The 25195-nt window shown below is 33.5% G+C and overlaps 1 protein-coding gene across 1 annotated transcript in view; it reads right to left on the minus strand.

Annotated features, from left to right (window-relative positions):
* LRPPRC (leucine rich pentatricopeptide repeat containing) overlaps positions 1–25195 on the minus strand; it is a 127444-nt gene that overhangs the window by 95880 nt on the left and 6369 nt on the right. The window contains exons 2-12 of the mRNA XM_077134115.1: positions 18878–19074; positions 13048–13170; positions 9050–9171; positions 8897–8955; positions 8079–8165; positions 7368–7494; positions 6900–7044; positions 6424–6569; positions 6089–6194; positions 5900–6007; positions 2796–2914 (exon numbers count right to left, since the gene is read on the minus strand). Coding sequence (XP_076990230.1) covers positions 2796–2914; positions 5900–6007; positions 6089–6194; positions 6424–6569; positions 6900–7044; positions 7368–7494; positions 8079–8165; positions 8897–8955; positions 9050–9171; positions 13048–13170; positions 18878–19074 — 1339 coding nt within the window. The remainder of the gene's footprint in view (positions 1–2795; positions 2915–5899; positions 6008–6088; positions 6195–6423; positions 6570–6899; positions 7045–7367; positions 7495–8078; positions 8166–8896; positions 8956–9049; positions 9172–13047; positions 13171–18877; positions 19075–25195) is intronic.

A 25195-nucleotide genomic window follows, 5' to 3' on the forward strand; every position in this document is an offset into this window, starting at 1 on the left:
ATACAAATGGCCAAAAGGCACATGAAGAGATGCTCAACTTCCCTGGCTATTAGAGAAATGCAAATCAACACCACAATGAGATATCATCTCACACCCATTATCAATAAAACAGAAAATGACAAGTGCTGGAGAGGATGTGGAAAAAGAGGCACACTTATCCACTATTGGTGGGAATGTCAAATGGCACAACTGCTGTGGAAGGCAGTCTGGCGGTTCCTCAGGAAGCTAAATATAGAATTGCCATTTGACCCAGCAATACCATTGCTAGGTATCCACTCGGAGGACAAGAAAGCAAGGACACAAGCGGACATTTGCAGACCAATGTTTATAGCAGCATTATTTACAATTGCCAAGAGATGGAAACAGCCCAAATGTCCATCAACAGACGAGTGGCTAAACAAATGGTGGTATATACATACAATGGAATATTATGCAGCTGTAAGACAGAATAAAGTTATGAAGTATGTAACAACATGGATGGACCTTAAGGACATTATGCTGAGTGAGATTAGCCAGAAACAAAAGGACAAATACTGTATGGTCTCACTGATATGAACTGACATTAGCGAATGAACTTGGGAGAATTTCATTGTTAACAGAGACCATCAGGAGATAGAAATAGGGTAGATATTGGGTAATTGGAGGGATACAGATTGTGCAACAGGACTGAATGTAAAAATTCAGAAATGGACAGCACAATATACCTAACTGTAATACAATTATGTTAAAACACTGAATGAAACTGAATGTGAGAATGATGGAGGGAGGAGGGCTGGGGGCACAAATGAAATCAGAAAGAAAGATAGACGATAAAGACTGAGATGGTATAATCTAGGAATGCCTCGAGTGTATAATGATAAAGACTAAATGAACAAATTTAAAAAACGTTTTTGCATGAGGAAGAACAGAGGAATGTCATTACTGCAGGGCGCTGAACATAGATGGTAACTAATATTTTAAAATTTCAACTTATGTGTGAGGCTAAAGCAAAAAATGTTTATTTGGTACAAAATTTATATTTTGACTAGTGCACTTCCTAATATAAGTTATGTAGACAGCTTAATTGAACACCAAAAGTACATGGAACCTTGAGTAGAACATGAGATTTTGTTAATTTGTCCAGAGTGATGCCCCGATAAATCCCAGAGTAGATTTTAACAATGAATAAAAAAGTATTTGCAAAGAGAAAGAGGGTGAGAGAATGGTGAGAAAGGGGGAAAATTCAATTTCCCCAAGGTGAATTCTTGATATTCTCACAAGCGGTGTGGACAACCAAAGCTACAGACTGAGCCCCCAATCTTAGAGTTTGTTCATATGAAACTTAACCCCACAAAGGGTAGGTCAAGCCTACTTAAAATTAGGCCTAAGAGTCACCCCCAAGAGAGCCTCTTTTGTTGTTCAGATGTGGCCTCTCTCTCCAGCCAACACAACAAGCAAACTCAACAAGCAAACTCACCAACCTCCCCGTCTAGTGGGACATGACTCCCAGGGGTGTGAACCTTCCTGGCAACGTGGGACAGAAATCCTAGAATGAGCTGAGACTCAGCTAGGGGACTGAGAAAACCCCTAGAATGAGCTGAGACTCAGCATCCAGGGATTGAGAAAACCTTCTCGACCAAAAGGGGGAAGAGTGAAATGAGACAAAATAAAGTGTCAATGGTGGAGAGATTCCAAACAGAGTCGAGGGGTTATCCTGGAGGTTATTCTTAATGCACTGAGTAGACATCACCTTGTTATTCAAGATGTAATGGAGAGGCTGGAGGGAACTGCCTGAAAGAGCACAGCTGTGTTCCAGTAGCCACGTTTCTTGATGATGACTGAATAATGATATAGCTTTCACAATGTGACTGTGTGATTGTGAAAACCTTGTGCCTGATGCTCCTTCTATCTACCTTGTCAACAGACGAGTAGAACATATGGAATAAAAATAAATAATAGGGGGAACAAATGTTAAAATAAATTTAGTTTGAAATGCTGGTGATTGGTGAACAGGACGGGTGAGGGGTGTGGTATGTATGCGGTTTTTTCTGTTTTAGTTTTGTTTCTTTTTCTGAATAGGTACAAATGTTCCAGGACATGATCATGGTGATGAATATGCAACTATGTGATGATATTGTGAATTATTGATTATATATGTAGAATGAAATGATCAAAAGTTAAGAATGTTTGCATTTGGCATTTTTTGGTATTAAAAAAAATTTTTTTTAATTAAAAAAAGGGGGGAGTATTTTCTGGTATTTCACAGGGAAGTAATGCTTTGGAGTCAAACAAAAGATTATTAAAAACTAAAAGAATATAGAATAGTACATCTATTATGACTTTTATGAAATGCATTTGGAAGTGACAAGTAATAATCAAGAATTGAAAATTGCAGTCGCCTTGGGATTAAGGAGTTAATATTATTTAATTTTGTTTGTTTGTTTGTTTTCATTGTTGCTTTTGGTTGTTGTGGTTTTGCATGGGCAGGCTCCAGGAATCAAACCCAGGTCTCCAGCATGGCCGGCAAAAATTCCGCCACTGAGCCACTATTGCACTGGACCTATTTTTTTTTTCCCTGATATTGGCATATTATCTTTTCAATGCTAAAGAAAAATGATGCTTTACATTTTTAAGTTTAACCAGTAGAGATGTTACCCTAACCAATGCTTTTACAAAGCTTTAGAAAATTGTATACAGACACAACTGTTTTTAGTTCTCAGTTCAATGACCTTTCCGTACAGGAGGAGGAGAGAACCATGAAACATTAGGGAGCAAATGTTTAATTTCAGTGAAATTAAAATCACCCTTGTACTCACCTGCAAAATAGCATGTGCTGATTTCACACTATTAAAAGCTGGAAACACATAATTTATATACGTCTCCTGATCAGGAGTCACTTCCATTTCATACATTGCTTTGAGGACTTCAATTATACCTATAAGATAAAATTGAGAAGCAAAAGATCAGTTCAATTATTTTTTGAAACCTAATGTAGGACAAGTACTCAACATTTTGTCTGTCTAAAGAGTAAGACAGGAAAGCAAATAGAACTGGGAGATAACATGACAAATTAAAAGAATAAATTTCTCCCATCATCTCCCTCTTAATTCAATAATCTGTGCTAGGAAAGTATACAAAATGTGAGAAAAGCCACATAGACTGCAAAGTTAGAATAATTAATTCTCAAGTCAAAAACTATAAATTTAATTAATAAATGTTTTATGATTAATACTCAATATTAACAAATAGTTTAGCCTCCTAGAAATTATTATTGAAAGAAAACAATTCATAATTAGCAATATGCCTAACGTTTCTGGCACCCAAACTGAGGAGAGATCATAAAATAAAATTGCTATTATAAGCCACGGTGGCCAAAACAATGAATTTTGACAAAATTAAATGCAGAAAAGTGAAGGGATGATGGGAAGGGGGTATAAAGAGAGATCTGTCAAAAAGACAAAACTAGTTTCAAAAAGTGCTTTAAAGTGACAAACAAAAATTAAACAAATGGTACTGCAACGATGGGATACTCACATGGAAAAAGAATGAAATGTGACCCTGTAATACAGCATACAAAAAAAAAGTGCTTTAAAGTAAAAATATATGTAATAAAAAAAAGTCCCTAATTGTTACTAACTTCTACCTTCCTCATATTTTACAACTTAAGAATAAAAATGAATAAAGGGCAACTTGATTCTATGAATTACTGTCTCACACTCAAACCATTTAAAAGTTTAATAACTTGTTTCTTCCTTCCCTTTCCTGACTCACATAAAAAATCTTTTAGTTATCTCTTAAAAGGACATGTTTTCCATAGCTACAGTTAGCTCCAAACACTATAAACTGATTTTTTTATATGAGACCTAGTTAATTCTGAAAACTGCTAAACTATTCAGGTGTCACCTGATTTGACAGAGGCTGAAGTATAATATAAAGGATACACATTTCCTTTTTAAAACTCACTTCTTTAGCTTTCATATTATTAAGTACTTTTATTACTTTCATATTACATTTTTTTACTTTTTTATTAGTCATATTATTAAAACTTTCCCCCAAAGTCACTGTTTTTGCCCAGTGATATCCCCCTACAGAAAGCTTTACTATCTTTCAAGACTTCCTGCAATGGAGAAAACTTGTTTTTAAGAACTATAAAACAAATGACACTCTTGTACTCTCAATCACATTTCTCAGATAAGCATAAGCTTTTGTGTTTTTCCAGATAAAACTTTCACTGATTAAAAATTTGGTTCCTCTTTTTTTTAATGTCTTAAAATATTAGTACCTCATTTGTAACCAATAACAGTAACTTTTATAAAATAAATACATTCTAATATTTATAAAAGCCTAATACGAAGGTGATATGGCATTTAAAAAATAAAAAAATTAAAAGAGAAAACTTCAGTTCTAACTGCTGGCACTACTGACAGCTAGATGTACAGCCATAGTTCAGTCAACCGAATCTCTCTGCAGTTCTCAGCTCTATCATAAATAAAATGTGAAGTTTCAACAAGGTGCACATTTGAAATCTAAATTCTAAGACTCTAAGAAAAGATGGGATTTCCGATATAGTTTATTTTTCTACTAGTTCAAACTAAAACTATAGAAAGAAATTATCTAATTTCTTTCATGTTTACCTAAGTAGTAACCAGTTCAAGCCTAGGTACTGTGAGATGGTTGAAGAAAGCAAATTTACTTGATGAACAAACATTTCAAAAGGGGTACCAAAAGTATTTTCATATGTTGTATAAAGATAGGCAATATTAATATGTCCAAAGATTTGGACTGAATGATGTACACTTTCTGTGGTTGAAAAATATTGGGTTAGAAGAAACACCTTCAAGCTTTTAGAAATGGAGGCTATATAAAGAGTTAATCAAAAGCATTATGTTTTCACAAAGATTTTCTAAAAAGGATTTAGAGATTTTTATAGCCAGAAACAATTAGGGAATACTTGTTTCAGTATTTCCTTTAAGCCAGAAGACAACCATATATTTAAAATAAAATTGCAATATGAAAGTCTGCTAAAAGCACTTTTTTTGTTGTTTGTGCATTTTGTTTGTCACCCAATGTCACACTAACAACTCTGCATCTCATTCTAAAGCACATTATACTACAAGATAAAATGAGAACGACCCTTTTTTGTTTCCCCAAGGGAAACTTCTGTTAAAAGGGTACTTCTGTTAAAAGCATCTTTTTATGAGACTACTCTTTCTGAATTACCAATAATGCAAACGAAAGAATTAGATACTGTACTCTAAAATTTAATATTTGTTCAATTCTTATTCATGTCCTATAGACATCCCATGTGTACCAGGGAAAAGTATGCTAAATGCTTAAGCCCACTTAAGAACCTGAAAAATTGAACATTTCTGTCCTTCAATCAGCATGCTGTCAGGTCATGAGCATTCACTTTGCAATAAAAGTTTTCCTGCCTTTCCTATTATAGTAATTCAGCTCAGATGAGAAATAGGGGTCCACAAAGAAAATGGCCACACTTCTTGTTCTGATGAACCACATGTATATCTTTATTGTCAAATCTTCCTTAAGGGCTAGACAAACTAATTTCAAACACTATAAAATTTCAAACACTATGTTATTTGTATGTAAATAACTAATTATGTAAAATAAACAACTAAAGAGTTTTATTAAAAACTTAAAAATAATGTAGTGTTTAAAACCTACACTAGCAAGTTTAAATATCAAGATCAGAGATGAATTTATAAATAAAGATGAAAGAAATCCATTGTTTTGCTTTTTTTAAATGCCTTAGAAATCCTTTAGTAAAATTTACACAATTCCATTTTCTCAGATCTTACACTCAGTAATAAGTATGTTTCCCTAAATACTGAATTACATGTGTGTTCAAACTGTAACACTGGATCTCTGAGCCATCGTAAATCTGTAAAAGGCAAAATCTAACCTTGAACATTTTTCTCCTTCTGATGTCCAACTAGCAATGGCCAGAAATAGTGAGTTCTGATAGGAAAACCTTCTTCCTTCAGAGCCTTCATTAGAATTTTTGCCAAATCTGAAAGAGATACCATAAAATATTACAAAGCTACCTCAACCAAACTTATTAATGTTAGTTTTGAGTATAAGAATATGGTACCCATTTTATTGTTCTTTAAAGCACAATACAGTGTAAACTGCAAAGGAGATGTGTGCATCTGGGCTTCCTTTAACTTCTTACAGTAGTCTTTCAGTTCCTCTGCAGGCTAGGAAAAAAAACGAAGTCACAACCATCAGCTAGATGTACAAATATTCTACCACTTAAGGTGAAAAACATGAATCTCTCATCCTCTTTCTACTCAAGAATCTTAAAACACAAAAATGAGGTGTTTAAATGTTAATATATGGTGTCATCTCATAGGATTATTATATTTTAAAGAATCTTATTTCACTGCTTATATTATACTATCTACAAAGTAAAAATGGACAGAATACCGTATTCATAGCCACACAATGTTGTAAAAAGAAACTGCCAAAGTCACTCAAATTGTCTTCCCTTGATACTGGACATGCTAATAAAATTTGCAATGCTGTTTTTTCCAACTTTTCAGTGATTAAAAGCAAAATGAGGTTCACCGCATCTAGGAAGAAAATAAAGACATCTTCTGTTATGGAACGAACAGCGTTTTTACATTACAAACATCATATAAAAGACAAAAGTACGAACTGCAAACACCAAAAGGATATGTCAGTCTTTTCTGGGGCAAATATTAAAAATAACAATTTAACACATCAACATTTTTGAATCAAAGCATTCCCATGTATTCATTAACTCAAGTTTTTTAGCCTATTAAGCTGTGTTTAAGAGTCACATTAAGTTACCACAACGCACATTTCTCGATTATTAAAAGAATGCCTTTCCATCATGTAAGAACAATTCAGATTTTTGAAAATAACTTTTAAAACACTACCTGGAATATATCTTTTTTCATATGTAATTTTTTCCAGAATATCTGAGACATACTGAGGATACCCAGCTTTACTGAAGCTAAAGATAATTTGCAACAGATCACGGTCCATAAGATAAACTTCAGACTTCTCCACTTTCTCCAGAGTCTAGACAGTTTCAGAAATCAGAACAAGTTAGAAACCAGGGGTTTTTAAGTATTAAACCTAAATAAGTTAAAATATCTAGATTCAAACAATAAAGAACAAATACCATCTAAAGGTTTTTAATTTCTTTTACAATTAGAAAAAATTCTATTTTAACAATAACTATTATAACACCAAGGTATTAAATTCTAGAATTCTCCTAAACTACAAAAAAATCTTCAAAAAGATCTGTCTACAAAAAAAATCTTTTAAAAAAGGTATAAATGACACTTTTCTGCTCACAAATTATTTAAGTATAGTGTTTATTTACATGACAGAAGCCATACCTGCTTAACATGATCAATGTCGCCCTTCTCTGCATATGCATTCAATAATGCTAGGTACGTGTCTGGACCAGGCTCAATTCCAGCCTCTTTCATCACTGTGAGAATATTTTCTGCATTCTCCATATCTCTGTAAGTTAATTCAATGAAAACAAAACAGACTACTATAATAATGCCAAGTATAATATTATTTGATCTAAAATGCACTATCTATACTCACTAAAATTAAAAATTCCCAAGAACTATTTGGAATCAGGACACTATCAAAAAAAGGACCAATATATACAAAACTGGTTATATGGCTCTGAAATAATACAGATCACAAATATCTCAAATTTTTACAGGTAACTTTTCCAAAACAGAGACTAAACTGTATAATAATTACAACAGCATTAAATAATGATGCTCGAATTATGCTCAAATTAACCTTTGAGGGAAGAATAACATTTAGTGAATTATTCTTCAAAATATTTTCCAAATATGAATTACAAAGTTAGTTATTTTGGATTAGGTCCAATTTTTAAAACTGAATAACCTCAAATTAAAATTTTGTGAAAGACAAATTTAAGGGAAAACAAGTAAAAATTAGTATTTTCCAACTCAAACACTCAGATTTCTTTTGAGAGGGTAGATAAGCACGGTTTAAATTTTCCACCAACAATTTTCTACAATTTAAAACTCACCAAAGAACCAAAACCTTATTTTAAACATTACCCAGCTCTTGCATGTCCTGTAACAAGGGCACTGAACACTGATTCTGTGACTGGAAGATCCTTGTTTTTCATAAATCCTAGAATCTTGCTGTAATGAAAGAGAAATGAAGATGTCCTTGGAAATATACATCAAAACTGCCTTTTACAACATGCATAGAATGACTTAATTATTAATTTTGCTTTAAAAATAGAAACACACACGTTTTAAATTAAAAGCTTCAAAGTCAAAACTAAAATCTCCTTGCCACCAAATGTCATTCCCTGAAATATCAAGTCTTAAAGTACTCATCAAAAACACTAAAGAATTTCTAAATATCTGATTGCTCTCTACTACTTTTAACCTTTAAAAAGCAGTTTTTAGTAAGATTTATTTAGTTGAAACCAAGACTATACATTTCAATTAATCCTTTATTTCCTAAATCATCATCCCAAAGTACTAATAATATAAATGATAAATTTTATATAAGGCAAAGAAACAATGCAACTGATTTCATATGAGTCAGCAGGGTAAAGAGAATATCCCCAGTTTTTTAAATGAACAGTTTAAATGGCAAAGAACACTTCCCTTAGGAAATAAAATAAATAAAAGGTAAAACTAGCTTTATGACTCACCAATTTTAAACCTCTCTACAGTAAATAAAAATTTTAAATAAAACTTAATTATGAACTTATTTTTCCCTTTACACAAAAATTTTATATTTTATCCAAGTCATATTAACAAATCTGTTATATTAAAATGCTTCTGAAATAATTTCTTTACTAAAGAAGAAGCTTTAAAGGAGATTATTTGTTTAAACATACATTTATGGATATCCATACCTGGCACCTTCAATATCCCCCACATTACAATAAGCAGCAATCAACCTCTGGTATGTCACCTATCAAGGAAATGGGATGGTTAATATCTTTTATCTTGGTGTAAAAAAAAAAAGTGGATGTGACCAATAAATATTCACAATTGTAACAACCTACTCGATTTGGTTGAATATTTGCTTCCTCCATTTTTGCCAAGAAGTCAGTTGGTGAAAACACAAATTCATTCTGAAGGTAGACTTTAAGTAAAGCATTGTAGTGGCTTACATCATACACAGTACCTATAAATGAAATGAAAGTAAAATTTTTAGAAAAGAGTTTAAAACATATCTTTTATCAAAACTAAAATAAGTCATGTTTATACCTAAATTTAAAGAAGAGTGAAAGTATCACTTTAGCATTTCTCCCGTCTACCTTAATACTTAGACTCATCTATACAGAAATCCAGTCAAAACAGAACAAGCTAAGCATATAAAACAATAATTATTGTGCAGTCAGAAGTAACTGCCTATATTGATATAAAAAGGTCCCTGACTTAAAGGCCAATAATCTATTCCCTTACTGTCAGACATTGTTAATAATATTCCTATATGTAAAAGTGACTGAAAGATTTTTCTATATCCAGCAATCCTCCCCATAATCCAGACACACTGAGCTGGACAGAATGACTGTAGGACTGTGTTGACAATTTTGCTTGTTTACTACACATGCTACTTGAAGCCTTCGTTTAATGAACCACTCTATTTCAATTACTGAGCACTATTTTTAGTCTGCCATTGTTAATTACCTATATTCCAAAGTCCTTTGTTATGCTTCTCTATGTTCATCTCGCCTACAGCCATGCCAATTGAGGTTATCCACACAAACTCTCCACTTATGACAAAGTCACCATATCAATCTCAAGTGTTAGCATAATATTATACTACATTTTCATTCATTAAATTCCATACTTTTATTTCAACTGCCTGTAGCCACACAGGGCTGTGGTGGGTATCTAGGGTTAGACGACAAGAGTCTAGGAAGCAGAGAGCTGTTCTTTAAAATTAATAATGTTTTTATCTTAGCAAACATGTAGAATACTTACTATATGCCAGGTCCTAGGCTAAGCACTCTGCATATAGGAAAGGCTTTGAAGTAGGTACTATAATCATCACCAACTTATACATGAGGAAAATGGACTCACTTGTCCAAGACCACATGGTTAATAAATGATCACAGGATATGAACCTGATGGTCTGTCTTGACAGTCCAACCTCTTAACCATTTACAAAGGGCCTTACAGGGAACCATGTGGAATTCAAAGTCTGCAGCATAATTATTCAACAACATTACCATACCGAGTCTAAAACTTCTTAAAACATCATCAAATCAAACTGAATTCTATCAATCATGGGTAGTTACCGCTTCAAGGCTGCAGGAATTCTATTCTATAATCTTCTATAGTGATTCACTCTGGTTTGTTAGAAAATTGAGGAAACTGCTCAAAATCAATTCTTATATAGATTTTAGTCAAGATCAATGTTCAGTACAACTCTACCAGGTTTCATTTCTTTGTTTATCTGTCATATTGGCAGGTTAATAGCTACCAGGGCACAGTTCTATAAATGGCAAAATACTTCTGTGAATAATTCATGTATAATTATTATCCCTATATTTAGGGATTATTTCCAGTTAATCTCATGGGTCATTTCTTGAGAAAAATTAAAGAAATTTTTAAAAACATACTGTATCATTCGTGGTATGAATTAAGAAAGTCTAGAATTATCTAAAATTTAAATTAAAAGTCAATGTTTAAGGATTTAACTCTAAAACACCCTACTTTCATAACCATAAACTATATAGCACTGCTTTATATATCTTACCATATGTCCTAATATCTTTAATAATAGCTTATGGCTCTGCTGCCAATCATTTTTAATATTTTGAAATTATGTTCTTGTTCAATCTCTTTGGGTAATAACTTTGTAAATTATCACCCACTTCTATTCATCTTACTTATTTTGCTAAAAAACAAAGCAAAGACCTATGTTACTATTTTTGGTAGAAGCCAGGTTTCATGCCTAAATCAGAGCTCACTCTTTCATTAGTATAACTTGGATCATTATTCTCTATCACCTTGTGCTTGCCCACAATGAAATTCACCTGCCACTTTTCTGTCATCGAACACAGATTCAAAAATTATTTCTATAGTTATATTAGTTTGGCCTGTCTAAGGAAAACATGGTATCATCTGAAAACTTTAAGATGTCACAATGCAGTTCATATATAAATATGTTCAATATGGACCTGTTTTAATACAAATCCTTAAAAATTTGTTCATACTTTTTTTGTTCAGGGTAGTCTTCCCCTGTTTTTGTCTCTAAGTCAAAAGTCTAAAGTTTTTTCAATCCCAAATAATTTTAACAAGCCTTTCATAAGGAACAGTTTTCTTTAAAAAATTACATCCATCCTTTTCCAAATGTGATTTTTCTCTTAAAGAAATTGTTTTTAAAAAAGTCAGACAGCTGATTGTGTCTCCCTCACCACAACTACTCCACTCCCAACTAGGTAGTTGGGTTGGAGCCTTTTCACTATATCTTTTGTGAAGCTTTTGAATTCTGAGCTATGTTAAAATATTTACTTTTCAATGAAGTAATATTTAAACTTACCATTTTCTACAAATTCAACTAATACCACTCTGATACCTAACATGAGCAAAACACTGAAAAAGTTGATAAAAGTCAAATATGAATAAGGTATGATCTCCCCCCTCCAAGGACATCAAAAAAGACAAAATAAACTTCTCTTATATGAGACAACTTATGGCAACCACCCAGGCAATATGGAAAAGAGACACTAATTCAGACTGGAAGTAAAACTCTAGAAGGGAAGGAAGAGTGCAAACTAAAAAAAAAAATGAACAAAAATACTTAAGGAAACAAGTTATCAGCATGTGGCCAAATAAGTATAGAACAAGTAATTTTATTTTTTAAATTTACAATACAGCAGCATGAAAAGGAGATTCTATTATTTCCTGGGTCTCCTCCAGAATCCCCTTCAATCCAGTCTCATATCTATCAATAGTTCATTCTATAACTTTAGGCATGTTACTTAAGTTAAAAGATCCTAGCTAAGCTAAAAGATCTTATAGTATAATAGAAAGTAATATGTGTCAATTCTTCTACTGAGATGTTAATGTTATTACTGCTGTGTGGGGACTCATATTTTACAATATAATATTTTTCGCAAATTTCGCACAGTTTGACATGCTTTCTAAATTACTTGCTCTTTCGACATAGAGAAATTTGTTTTTCACTCAATTCTTTATCTTCATTTTTCTGCTTTTACACTTAGAAAATCCTTTTTCATACTGAAATCCAAAATTTAAATATACTTTTTAATATTAACTTCTCATCAAAATTCTAAACTGTGAGGTGAGACTCTGTATTTCATAGAAATTTATTTTTATATAGGTCCTATACATTTATTGAAGGACATTCCTAGGTGCTTTATATTTTGTGTGGCTGTATTGAATTGAATACTCTTGGCCATGTTATTTTCTAACTAGGAAAGTTACAGATTCTTGAACATTTTATATGTCTGCATACTTTATTATAAATTGACTTTCTGGGATTTTACAGATAAATAGCCACATGACCTAGAAAAAAAAAATACTTTCTAGATTTGTTTCACTCATTTCCCCGCCATTATACACAATCTTGGAGATCGTGTATAATGTGATGGGAACCCCATCAAGTATATGAAAAGCACCTACATTTTTTTAACAGTTGCATAGATTGATGGATGTTCAACAATTTAATTATCCAGTCTCCACCAAGGGGTAATCCAAATAAGCTAAAACGAATAATATTCTTTTGCACATGTGAATATATCTGTATCTGAAGTCTAACAAAAGGGACTGCTTGGTCAAATGGTATTTGCATTTATACCTCTGTCCTTCCTACTTTGTTCTTTTTCTCTTATGTAATGTATGAGTCATACTTACAAAAAGTTATGAAAAATTAGTTTATTCTTAATACCCCAGATATCACTATAATTTCCAAAATAAATCACATTACAAGAAAAAAAATGAATAACATAATTTACGTAAAGAAAAACTTTTTCCCCGTAAAAGAAAAAATTTACACATTTTATACATAGCATACAATTAATCATACCCAAATTCTGCAGTTTGTCCCATATCCTATGGGCAAATTCTGTTCGCTCCGAGAGCTTTAGTTCAGGCAAGAGAGAACCACAGCTGCGCAGTAGAAGCAAAGCTTGATTACCACCTGAATTACCTTAAAAAAAAATTAATATTTAGCATAGTACCAATATCCCCATAGAGATAACTATCAAAATTTAAACCTATATATCTGAATTCTATAAATATTTTAAAAATTTCCTGACTCAAAGATAATAAGTACTCATAAAATCCTATCCTAATTCACAAGTATCAATTACAATGTTATTAAATCACAACTTGAATTTTTTAAACTAGTCTGCTAGTACTGTGTATTTTTGGGGGTCAATTTACCCAAATTGATTTATAGATTCAATGAAATGTCAATTAAATCCCTAAAACTTACTGTTCAGAAATAGAAAAAGCAATAAACAAATTTATCTGGAAGGGCAGGGTGTCCCAAATAGCTAAAAAATATCCTGAAAAAGAAAAATGAAGTTGGAGGTCTCATGCTACCTGACTTTAAGGCGTATTACAAAGCTACAGTGGTTAAAACAGTATGGTACCAGCATAAAGATAGATATACTGACCAATAGAATCAAATAGAGCATTCAGATATAGACCTTCTCACCTATGGACAATTCAGGTTTGATAAGGCAGTCAAGCCAACTCACATGGGACAGAACAGTCTCTTCAATAAATGGTGCCTAGAAACCTGCATATTCACATACTAAAGAATGAAAGAGGATCCATATCTCACACTTTATATAAAGATTAACTCAAAATGGATCAAAGACTGAAACTTTAGATCTAAGACCATAAAACTTTTAGAAGAAAATGTAGGGAAATATCTTATAAATCTTATAATAGGCGGTTTCCTAGATCTTACACCCAAAACACAAGCATTGAAGAAAGAAATAGATAAATGCGAACTCCTCAAAATTACACACTTTTATGCCTCAAAGAACTCTGCCAAGAAAGTAAAGATAGCCTACACAATGGGAGACAATATTTGGAAACAGATAAGGGTCTAGTATCCAGAATATATAAAGAGATTGTTCAACTCAACAGCAAAAAGACAAACAACTCAATTACAAAATGGGCAAAAGACTTGAAAAGACACTTCTCAGAAGAGGAAATACAAATGGCTAAAAGGCACATGAAGAGATGCTCAACTTCACTGGCTATTAGGAAAATACAAATCAAAACCACAATGAGATATCATCTCACACCCACCAGAATGGCCATTATCAATAAAACTGAAAACAAGTGCTAGAGAGGACGTGAAGAAAAAGGCACACTTATCCACTGTTGGTGGGAACGTCAAATGGTTCAACATCTGTGGAAGTAAGTTTGGCAGTTTCTCAGGAAGCTAAATACAGAATTGCCATACGATCCGGCAATACCATTGCTAGATATCTACTCAGAGGACATGAGAGCAAGGACACAAATGGACATTTGCACAACAATGTTTATAGCAGCATTATTTACAATTGCCAAGAGATGGAAATAGCCCAAATGTCCATCAACAGACGAGTGGCTAAACAAGCTGTGGTATATACATATGATGGTATATTATGCAGCTATAAGACAGAATAAAATTATGAAGTATGAAACAACATGGATAGACCTTAAGGACATTATGCTGAGTGAGATTAGCCAGAAACAAAAGAACAAATACCATATGGTCTCACTGATATAAATTAACATTAATGAATGCAGTTGGAGAATTTCTGCTAAAAACAGAGACCATCAGGAGATAGAAATAGGATAAAAATTGGGTAATTGGAGCTGAAGAGATACAGATTGTGCAACAAGACTGACTGCAAAAATTCAGAAATGGATAGCACAATACTACCGAACTGTAATACAATAATGTTAGCATACTGAATGAAGCTGAATGTGAGAATGATAGAGGGAGGAGGACTGGGGGCACAAATGAAATTCGAAGGAAAGATAAATGATAAAGACTGAGATGGTATAATCTAGGAATGCCTGTAGTGTACAAGAATAGTGATTAAATGTACAAATTAAAAAATATTTTTGTATGAGGAAGAACAAAGGAATGTCGATATTGCAGGGTATTGAAAATAGATGGTAATTCATATTTTAAAACTTTAACTTATGTGTTAAAGTTTAACACATAAACTTCATGAGACTAAAGCAAAAAATGTTTATTTGGTACAAAATTTATATTTTGACTAGTGCATCTCCTAATATAACTTATATGGACAGTCTAATTAAACACCATAAGCAGATGGAACCCTGAGTAGGGCACAAGACTTTGTAGGTTTGTCCAGAGTGATGCCCTGATAAATTCCAGAGTGATTTGAACAGTGAATAAAAAGTATTTGCAAAGTCCCATTGGGGGAATGGTAAGAAAGAGGGAAAATTCAACTTCCCCATATGGAGAAGGATATTTTTGCAAGCAGTGAGGACAACAAAATCAACAGGCCGACCCCTCAATCTTGGCTTTTTTTCATATGAAACATATCCCCACAAAAGATAGCCTAAGCCTATTTAAAATTAGGTCCAAAAGTTACTCCCAGAGCACCACTTTTGTGGCTCATATGTGGCCTATCTCTCAGCTAACACAGCAAAAAAACTCACTGCCTTCTCCCTCTCTATGGGGGACATGACTCCCAGGGGTGTAAACCTCCCTGGCAACGTGGGACAGAAATTCTAGAATGAGCTGGGACTCAGCATCAAGGGATTGAGAAAACCTTCTCGACTGAAAGGGGGAAGAGAGAAATGAGACAAAATAAAGAGTCAGTGACTGAGAGATTTCAAATAGAGTCGGGAGGTTATCCTGGAGGTTATTCTTACACAGTATATAGATAACCCCATTTTAGTTTAAGGTGTATTAGAAAGGCTAGAAGGAAGCGCCTGAAACTGTAGAGCTGTGTTCCAGTAGTCATGTTTCTTTAAGATGACTGTATAATGATAAAGCTTTCACAAGTGACCAGGTGATTGTGAAAACCTTATTCTGAAGCTCCTTTTATCTATGGTATGGACAGATGAGTAAAAACATAGATTAAAAATAAATAATATGGGGAACAAGTGTAACATAAATTGGGTAGAGGGAGATACTACTGGTCAATGAGAGGGAGGGGTGGGGGGTTTGGTATGTATGAGTTTGTTCTTTTTTCTTTTTATTTCTTTTTCTGGAGTGATGTAAATATTCTGAGAAGTGATCATGGTGCTGAATATACAACTATGTGATGATACTGTGAGCCACTGCTTGCATATCAAATATGGAATGTTCATATGTTAAGAATGTTTGTGTTGTATGTTGATTGGTTTTATTAAAAAAAAAGACTATTGAATACAAAAATACAAAGAATCTGATTTATAAGCAGTGCTAGCTGCAATTCAAAGGCTAAGCTTTTCAGTGTCTTATGTAAATAGTACAAAGCAGTACAAAAAAAGAAAACATGAATAACAAATTCGGGTTATGATCAGTTACAAAATAACACAAACCTTTTCTCTTTATCAATGACCTTTATATCCATGCCTATGAAAGCTGACTTTAAAACAAAACAAAAACAAAAATAAATCCCTACTATGATTCCATTTATATGAAATATCCAGAGTAGGCAAATCTACAGAAACAGAAAGCAGACTAGTGTTTTCCTAAAGCTGGAAGGGAGGGACGGGGTTTGGAGGATTCCTAGGATATGGGGTTTCTTTTAGGGTGATAACAATGTTCTAAACTGATTTTGGTGATTGTAGCACAACTTTGGGAATATACCAAAAGCCACTAAATTGTACACTTCAAATGGGTAAATTGTAGGGTATCTCGATAAAGCCATTAAGAAAAAAACTGAAGAAAGGAGAATGATACCAAGTGTCTTCAAATGCATTAAATTACATTCTTACAATTGATACTTCTTTGATATCCCTCATTAAGTTCTACAACTATGTTTCTTTTTTTACTTTTGTTTTAATCGGGGTGAAATTCATATAGCATAAAATTAACCACTTGGAAGTGAACAATTCAGTGGCAGCTATGTTTATTAATTTGGCTGAAGTTCATTGAATGGACTCCAGGAAGCTGATGAATACTCTGAAACTGCAAGTAAAGTGATGTGTATACACATTGTAAGTGGCTTTTTTTTATTGGTAGAGGACCATTTTCATCAGATTATCAAGGCATAAGTGACTTAAATAGATTTTAGCAGTTAAGAAAAAATGAAAGGAAAATAATGATAATCAGTCTTTCTGAAAATCTGTCAAATGTGATCATCTAAAGAAAAACTGACACGGCACAAGGCAAGACTGTGGAAAACCAGTATCTTCTGAAACAATTTATTACTGAAAGAGACCCTTCTACAAGCTACAGGGAGCAAAAGACAATTTTTATTTGCTGATTCTGAAATATACATCTATAACAAAATGTTTAGCTACTCCCAACTTTGCTCAGTTGAGTTGGAAAGACAGAAATCATAATCATAGCATAAAGTTATGACAGTCAATAGAATATGACATGTAGCTATGAAAATCAACATCACCTCACAGAGTAGCTGTTAAAAACACTGAAAAGATTTCAATGGGGATATGAACGAAGCTGAATAGGGTAGGACTGAAGTAAAGCAGATTAAAGTATAAAGGATGATACTGACAGTATTTTAAAACTTCATCTTCCATGTCAAACCAAAGAAAGAGATGTTTGGTACAAAATTTATATTTATTATCTAATGTAACTTGTATGGTCAGCTTATCTGATCACCATAATCACATGGAACCTTGAATTGGCAATGAGATCTTGTTGATTTGTAGAGGTTGGCGGGATACGCTAATACATCCCAGAGTAATCTGGGCAGAAGATTAAAAGTATTTGCAAAGTCCCCTGGAGGCACTGGGAAAAAAGGCAGAAATGTCCAACTTCCCTACCCATAGAAGACCTGATATTTTTCCAAGCATTGGGGAATGCCAACTGGATGGGTCAGGCCCTTGATCTTGGGCCTGCCCTTATGAAACTTATTCTTGATAAAGGAGAAGCTAAACCCACTTATGATTATGCATAAGAGTCACCTCCAGAGAACCTCTTCTGTTGCTCAGATGTGGCTCTCTCTAAGGCAACTCACTGCCCTTCCCTACCCTGCCATGTAGGACATGACTCCCAGGGAACGAGATTAGACCTGGCATAATGGGAGTGAAAAAACCTCTTAACCAAAAGGTGGAAGAGAAATGAAACAAAAAAAAGTTTCAGTGGTTGAGAGATTTCAAACAGAGCCAAATGGTCATTCTGGAAATTATTCTTATACAGTATATAGATACTTCCTTTCAGTCTTCGGTGTATTGGAGTAGCTGGAGGGAAATAACTAAAACTGTTGAACTGTAATCCAATGGCCTTGATTCTTGAAGATAACTGAATAACTATAGCGCTTTTAAGGTGTGACCATGTGACTGTGAAAACTTGTGACTGACATTTCCTTTATCCAATGTATGGACAGATGAATAAGAAAAAAAAAAAGACAAAAAAATAAACAGATAATGGCGTGGAGGGGGCCATGGATGTTTTGGATGTTCTTTTTCACTTTTATTTTCACTTTCATTCTTATTTTTATTTTTTTGGAGTAATGAAAATGTTCAAAAATCAACTGTAATGAATGCACAGCTATATGATGATACTGTGAAACACTGATTGTACAACCTGGATGATTATATGGTATCTGACTATATAATATAGCTCAGAAAATTTCATTAAAAAATAAAATATGACAAGCAAAATAAAAAAATCAAATTATGTACTCTACGAGGAGCTTACCCCCAAATAAGTACTTATAAAGAAATTAAACTTTTGAACTGAAATTTTGAAATACCTGAATGGCATGTATTATCAAAGACTTTTTGTAGAAGAGCCTTTGGGATGTGGCCAGTTCTTCGGACAGAATTATCTAGTCTCATTAGAGCCCAATCAAATTGATTGGCATTTCTTCTGTGAGCAGAAATGGACTCCTCTTGAAGATCCTTTTTTTCAGTGGCCGTGGCATATAAACTGGCTTGACTGACTAGCTCTCTGTAAAATGAAACACAATAATAAACTAAGTCAGTTACTATCCATATAGGTCATCCTTTTGAGCAAAAGTTTTATTATTAAATATATAAAATCCTAGTGCAATACCAAAAATATCCAGTGAAATATGAACTGGTAGGAAAGCCTTGACTACTGCTTTAAATAAAATAATATGTACATACTCACAAATTATATGCACAGTAAAATCTCTTGAATAACTGTTTGAGAACGTCCTCTTAATCTTCTACATGGAATCGTTTCATAAAACCTATGATAATATGGTGTATAAGTTTTGTTTTTTCCCTCTGTTAACTAAACTAAATTAATGAAAGGAAATGAAGCAGATCATACTAAAAGGTCTTCTCACTCCTACAAATGTGACAAGAGGTCTAAAATATATCCAAAATTCTGATAACTATCATCAAATGTTTCTAGGTGTAAGCTTGTTATGAATTTAAAAGACCAATGTCCAAGTTAAAACTGTACAATTTTTTAAAGGATCATTTGGTTAAAATAATTTCCTATCTGTTTAAATAAACTTGAAACATTTGTTTCAAAAATTTTCCATCAAGTGAAATGCTAAATTAATACTCAGAATTATTTGTATGCAGAAAAGAAACAACCATCAAAAGCAAAACTAGATTTCTGGTATTAAAGATAATGAATGTCAGAGAAGTCAGAAGAGGAAGAAAAATGTTTATGAATTAAGTAAGGTCAGACAGTACATGTATGTCTATAAAGTGCAAATAACCATATATTAATAATTCAAAGTCTAATGTGCAAACCAAATACCCTAAAATATGAAATCAGAGGTATTCTACATTGTATGAAAACAGGCTGTGCTTGATTTACAAATATCAGACATAAAAATCATTCTTATATGTGAAGGAAACCCTCTCATAGATCTCTAAATGGAATCCAAACACTGTGACTGAATTTAAATATCATACAAATTTTCTCAATTCTCAGAGACTTACACATTTACACATTTATTCCAAAACATCTTAAACTTAAGACTACTCTTGGTTTTCTATCCTATGTATTTTATATTTTTATAAAGGTATAAAATTTACGTATTTCATACTTGGGAAAGTAGCCACAAACTGAATGGCTAAGTATGTGACATCTGCATTAAAAGAAGCTATACTAGAGGTTTTCACAGGATTACATAAAACACAGAAGCAGTGAGAAACAGATACTAGACTGCAAATGAGAATAATTCTAGCTCTAATTCTACCACTGTGACCTGGGACAAATTACAACCACTCTGTCTATCAATGATCCCACCTATTAAGATAATAGAGTGAAAAAACTCAGGATACTGACCAAATAAGACAAGGTTTTTATCTTTGCAAACCTAATGGTTGCAGATGGTTACCTGAGTAATGTTTGCTAAATCTGAATTAGTTAAATACTAAATTACCACCTACAAACCACGGAAGATACAATCTTACACATATTTATCCCTTACTTTCAAAGGTTCCTACAGCCATTTGTACTATGGCCATAGTTGTTATTGATGCCCTTGTTAGTGTCAGATGATACAAAATAAAAAAAATTTTAAATAATCCAGAACAATGTGAATTCAGGTGACTGTGAAATAATTTTGTTCAACAATGAAAACTGATTAAAATAGAAATTTCAAAACTGAGTATATTTGCCAAAGCTTCTTAAGCAAAGGAAGACAATTTAAATCTGGTAAACCATGAAAGAACAAAAAAATAAAACCTCAGACGAAATGCACAATTAAAAAAACTAAGATCAAACAAATAAGAAGAAAAAGAAGAAAATTCAAGACAGAAAAACAGATGTTTATAAACAAGAAAATCATTCTGAACATTCTAAAGCTAATTTTTCTTACAAATAAACCTTTAATGCAATCAAGTCTCTTCATAAGAGTGCATGGCTTGCATTAGTTAAGTGGTAATGTAAATCCACTATAAAATAAATTGGATTTGGGAGGAGTACATATTCAACCAAAGGATTCTTCGCTTTTCAAAAGGATTCTCCAGGGCTTCCCTACTTGGCAACACTTTCTACATTTATCATATGGCACAGGATTAATTTTTAAATTCACCTGAACACACCATGAAGAAAACACAAGAATGTTCACAACCTTGTATAATGGATGTGTTACAATAGAAAAAGGAAGAAACTAATTCAAGGTAGGAACCCACCTATCAGGCTGTTTAAGCTGGAATGCACCGCCTCCAAATTCTAATAACCAAAATTGATGTGACCATAAAAAGGAAAATTATTTTATCATTTCATCTGTCTCCCTTTACTTTTTTTTTTTTCCATGGGCAGACACCGGGAATTGAACCCAGGTCTCCAGCATGGAAGGTGAGAATTCTGCCTACTGAACGACTGTGGCCTGCCCTCCCTTTACAGTTTTAAATCAGAATTCTCAGGTTCCTTCCTAAGACTCTTGACCACTTATCACTATATTCTAAATTTACTCATGAACTCTCTCTGGTAAAATCTGGCATTTTAAAATTATTTTTCTCATTGTTTATTTCTCAAGTAGTGAGAAATAAAGTGTTACTTTTTATAACACATTTTTACTAAAGTGTTATTCGTTCTTTTGGTGTTTAACTTTTTTATACATTGCTGGATCCAATTGAGTTTTAACATGTTAAAACTTCAAAGATAATGCTTCCCCCTAAAATTAGCTGGCATGCCTTTTCACATTTCTCCATTACTTACAAGTTTACCACTACAACATTGCTCAGTCACACTCAGATTCTTAGAGCAATTATTTTATTGCTCAATCCTTCTCACCCTTTCCACTCAATCTGTCAAATCCTCAGATATCTCTTTTTCCATTTATGAGACCTTTTATTATGCTAAGAACACCTGGATTTTTGTAACAAACCCTTAACTAGTTTCTCAGGCTTCAGCTTTTCTCCAGGTCTTCACAACTATCAGATCAATCATCCCCCAAACCATCTTTCCTCATATCATTTCCCCTTTAAGATCCTATAATCACTCTTTTATCATAAGTTCTTATCTATAGGCTTTCATTTATTATTTCAAAAATATTTAATGAGAACCTTCTAGTAAATTGTACGGTGCTAGGTTGAGTGGATGGATCCCTCTACTTCTCTGATGAGTATATATGATAATCAATGAATTAAACAAACAACAAAAAACCTCACAGAAATACACAAACAAAATACCAATTGTGGAAACTACTATGAAGGAAATAAAGGACTATAATAAGAAAATAATAGCAGGATTCTACTTCAGATGAAAAGTTCGAGGAGGATGCCATCTGAAATTCTTAGCTAAGGATGAAAAGGAGCAACCATACAGATAAGCAGAATAAGCATTCCAGGCAGAGATAGTCAGGGATAAGGGTGGAGAGGAGAGTGAGCTAGACGGTCAAGGACTTTATTCTAGACACAGACTTTATTCTAGGAACAGAACTGTATTAGAACCCCGCTGCAGGTGTTTATAAGCAGGGGTTGTGACATGATCTCTTTCTGTTTTGAAAAGATCAGTCTAGCTGCTAGATGGCACGTAGATTAGAGGGCAGCAAGGATTAAAATGGATATACCAGTTAGGAACCTGTTGTAGTAGTCCAGGTGAGAGACTGATGGAAAGCTTAGACCAACAATAGCAGTGGAGATGGAAAGGAAATATGTATCATTAAAGCCCCCATCTGACTGAATCCCTATACTTAGGGCAACAAGTTTCACCAACACAATTTGCTAATTTTGTGCAAAAGTGACTTAGAGAGCCTTACTTAATCCTCTATATACATCTTACCCTATTATGAGTCATTTTTCAATAAACATTTAATAGGAGCAATCTCAGAAATACCAACAGGAGGCTCCAACACGTGGTGGAAACACCACTAGCTTGAAGAACACAGGGTTTGGAATCTGGCAGACTGCCTAAGTTCAGGCTCTAATATTTGTAAACTATACAACTTTCATCAAGTTACTGCAACTCTTTTTAAGGTTATAAATTGGGAACAATAATAGTATTTATCTCACTGGGACATTACAAAGATTAACTGAGATAACACAGCATTTCCCAAAATACCACACTTTCGCTAGGCAAAATGATTTTAGATACCATTCAGACAAAGATTTTCTATTTCAGTGTTTTATTTTAATGGCTATTAAAAGTAACTATCACATCGAGTTATTTATTTACTAGTATTTTGCTAAGACAAGATTTAAAATATCAGTTTAAATCAAAAACAACTTAAAGAAAAATATGAAATATAAATAGTGCAGGCAGTACTCATATTTGGCAAAAATTCTGCAGATGGCACATAAATGCCCAAACTGTGGGCAACACTGAGAAAGGGGATGGCTGAAAGTAAGCTTGATATGTGTTAACTAATCATTTACCATGGCATTTTCTTCTTTTATTAAAATGCACTAGCAGAAACTACAAGGCTTATTCTATCTATTCAAATCCAAGCTATGGATTTAATAGCTCTGTGACTTTGGGCAAGGCATTCAGTCTTTGTGGGCATTAGTCTCTTCATCTGAAGAAAAAGAAAAAGCACTTTAAGATTACATGGTAAAGAAATAATGCTTGATGATCAAACAGAAGTTGAGACCAGAAAAGCCACTAGCAACCCACCTACACTTGAAATACCAATTCCATTCCATCTATCTGGATATCATGAAACTAAGTTCAGATCTCTCCATCTCTGATTCCCCAGTCCAGAGATGCTTCCTTTCTCTCAGCGATGATACGAAATAATGGACATAGGTTAACCAGATAGGGATCTATGATGTAATGCGCAGCAAGATACTATTTAGAATCTATAAAATGAGAATGGGATGGACTATATCATTCTAAGGCTCTCTTCCAGATTTTATATTCTCAGATCTTATCATGCACTTACTTACTTGTGGTACTCTTCATTTCCTAAATTTATAATGTCTCATGTACTGTCTTTCAAAAAAAAAAGTTTTTTGATCCATAAGTAATCCCTTTATAGCACCTAAAAACACAACATATTCAAAACACTTCAGGACTGGTAATACAGTATCTGCAGTTAAATCCCAACTTCAGACCATGTATAAACTACCTTCTTCTAAGCTTCAATTCCCTAATTTGTAACATCAATCTCACATAAAATTTATGTGTGATATATGCCTGCAAACACATTTTTTAAATGATAAAGATCTGTACTAAAGGTTCAATGTGTTTATCCTAATCTCCAGATATTCCTAATTGTGCTAACACCCTCCCCAGTCTTCTGCTATCTTTCTCTTAAGAAAAGGAAGTATCTTTTCTTCAGTTCTGTACCACCTAGTTGAGGTCCAGCTTTACCTCTAATCTGCAGTGCCAATACTGTTTATCCATCCCCAGTCTCCAGCTCTCCTATAGTCTAAAGAGGCTTTAGCAAGACCTGTGGCTCTCAAAACCCTCCAATGGCTTCAGAACATTAGGCACACTTTGGTAGCTTCAAGGAATCAACTGGCCTTTCCAGTATCAACTTCCACCACATGTTACATAGCCACACAGCATAAAAGGCTTCCAAGTCTTTTTTTCATGCTTTTTTCCACCCTTGGAAACACTTTGAATACTCATTACCATGTGTCCTTTTCACCACAGTGATCCTTTACAACCAACCAAACATGACTGCTTCTCTCAGAAATACCACTTACTGTACTCATCTTTCAGGGATAGCATATATGTAATAGGTGTACACGTGCCAGTCATGCCCTTAGTTGCTCGTAGATTTAATCAGCCATAGCTGCAATCAATTAACTGATGATTTAATAAATCAGCCTTCCAGTTCATCAACCAGCCATAAAATATCCTGTGTGATAAACTGATCAACCTACACACATTAGAAGCAAAGGCTGAATTTTTGAAGCTGAGACTTTGCAATCCCAAAAGCAGACAGACAGACTCTTAGCATGTGTGGACAAGATTGTTTTTCCTATAATTTAGCTCAAAGCTCAACTTTCCTCTGAAGCGCACAAGGATTACTCTAAAACTTCTCACAAGAAATAAATAAGCAGCTTCTGATCCTCAGGTGGGAGAAAACAAGAATATGTACTCCTCTATTTCCCTGCAAAGGATAAGGAAAGAGCTTTTTTTATTAGAAAGTATTTGTTTAAATTTATATTTTGATTAGTGCATTTCC

The sequence above is a fragment of the Tamandua tetradactyla genome, chromosome 17 (genome assembly GCF_023851605.1).
Source record: "Tamandua tetradactyla isolate mTamTet1 chromosome 17, mTamTet1.pri, whole genome shotgun sequence".
Lineage (NCBI taxonomy): Eukaryota > Metazoa > Chordata > Mammalia > Pilosa > Myrmecophagidae > Tamandua > Tamandua tetradactyla.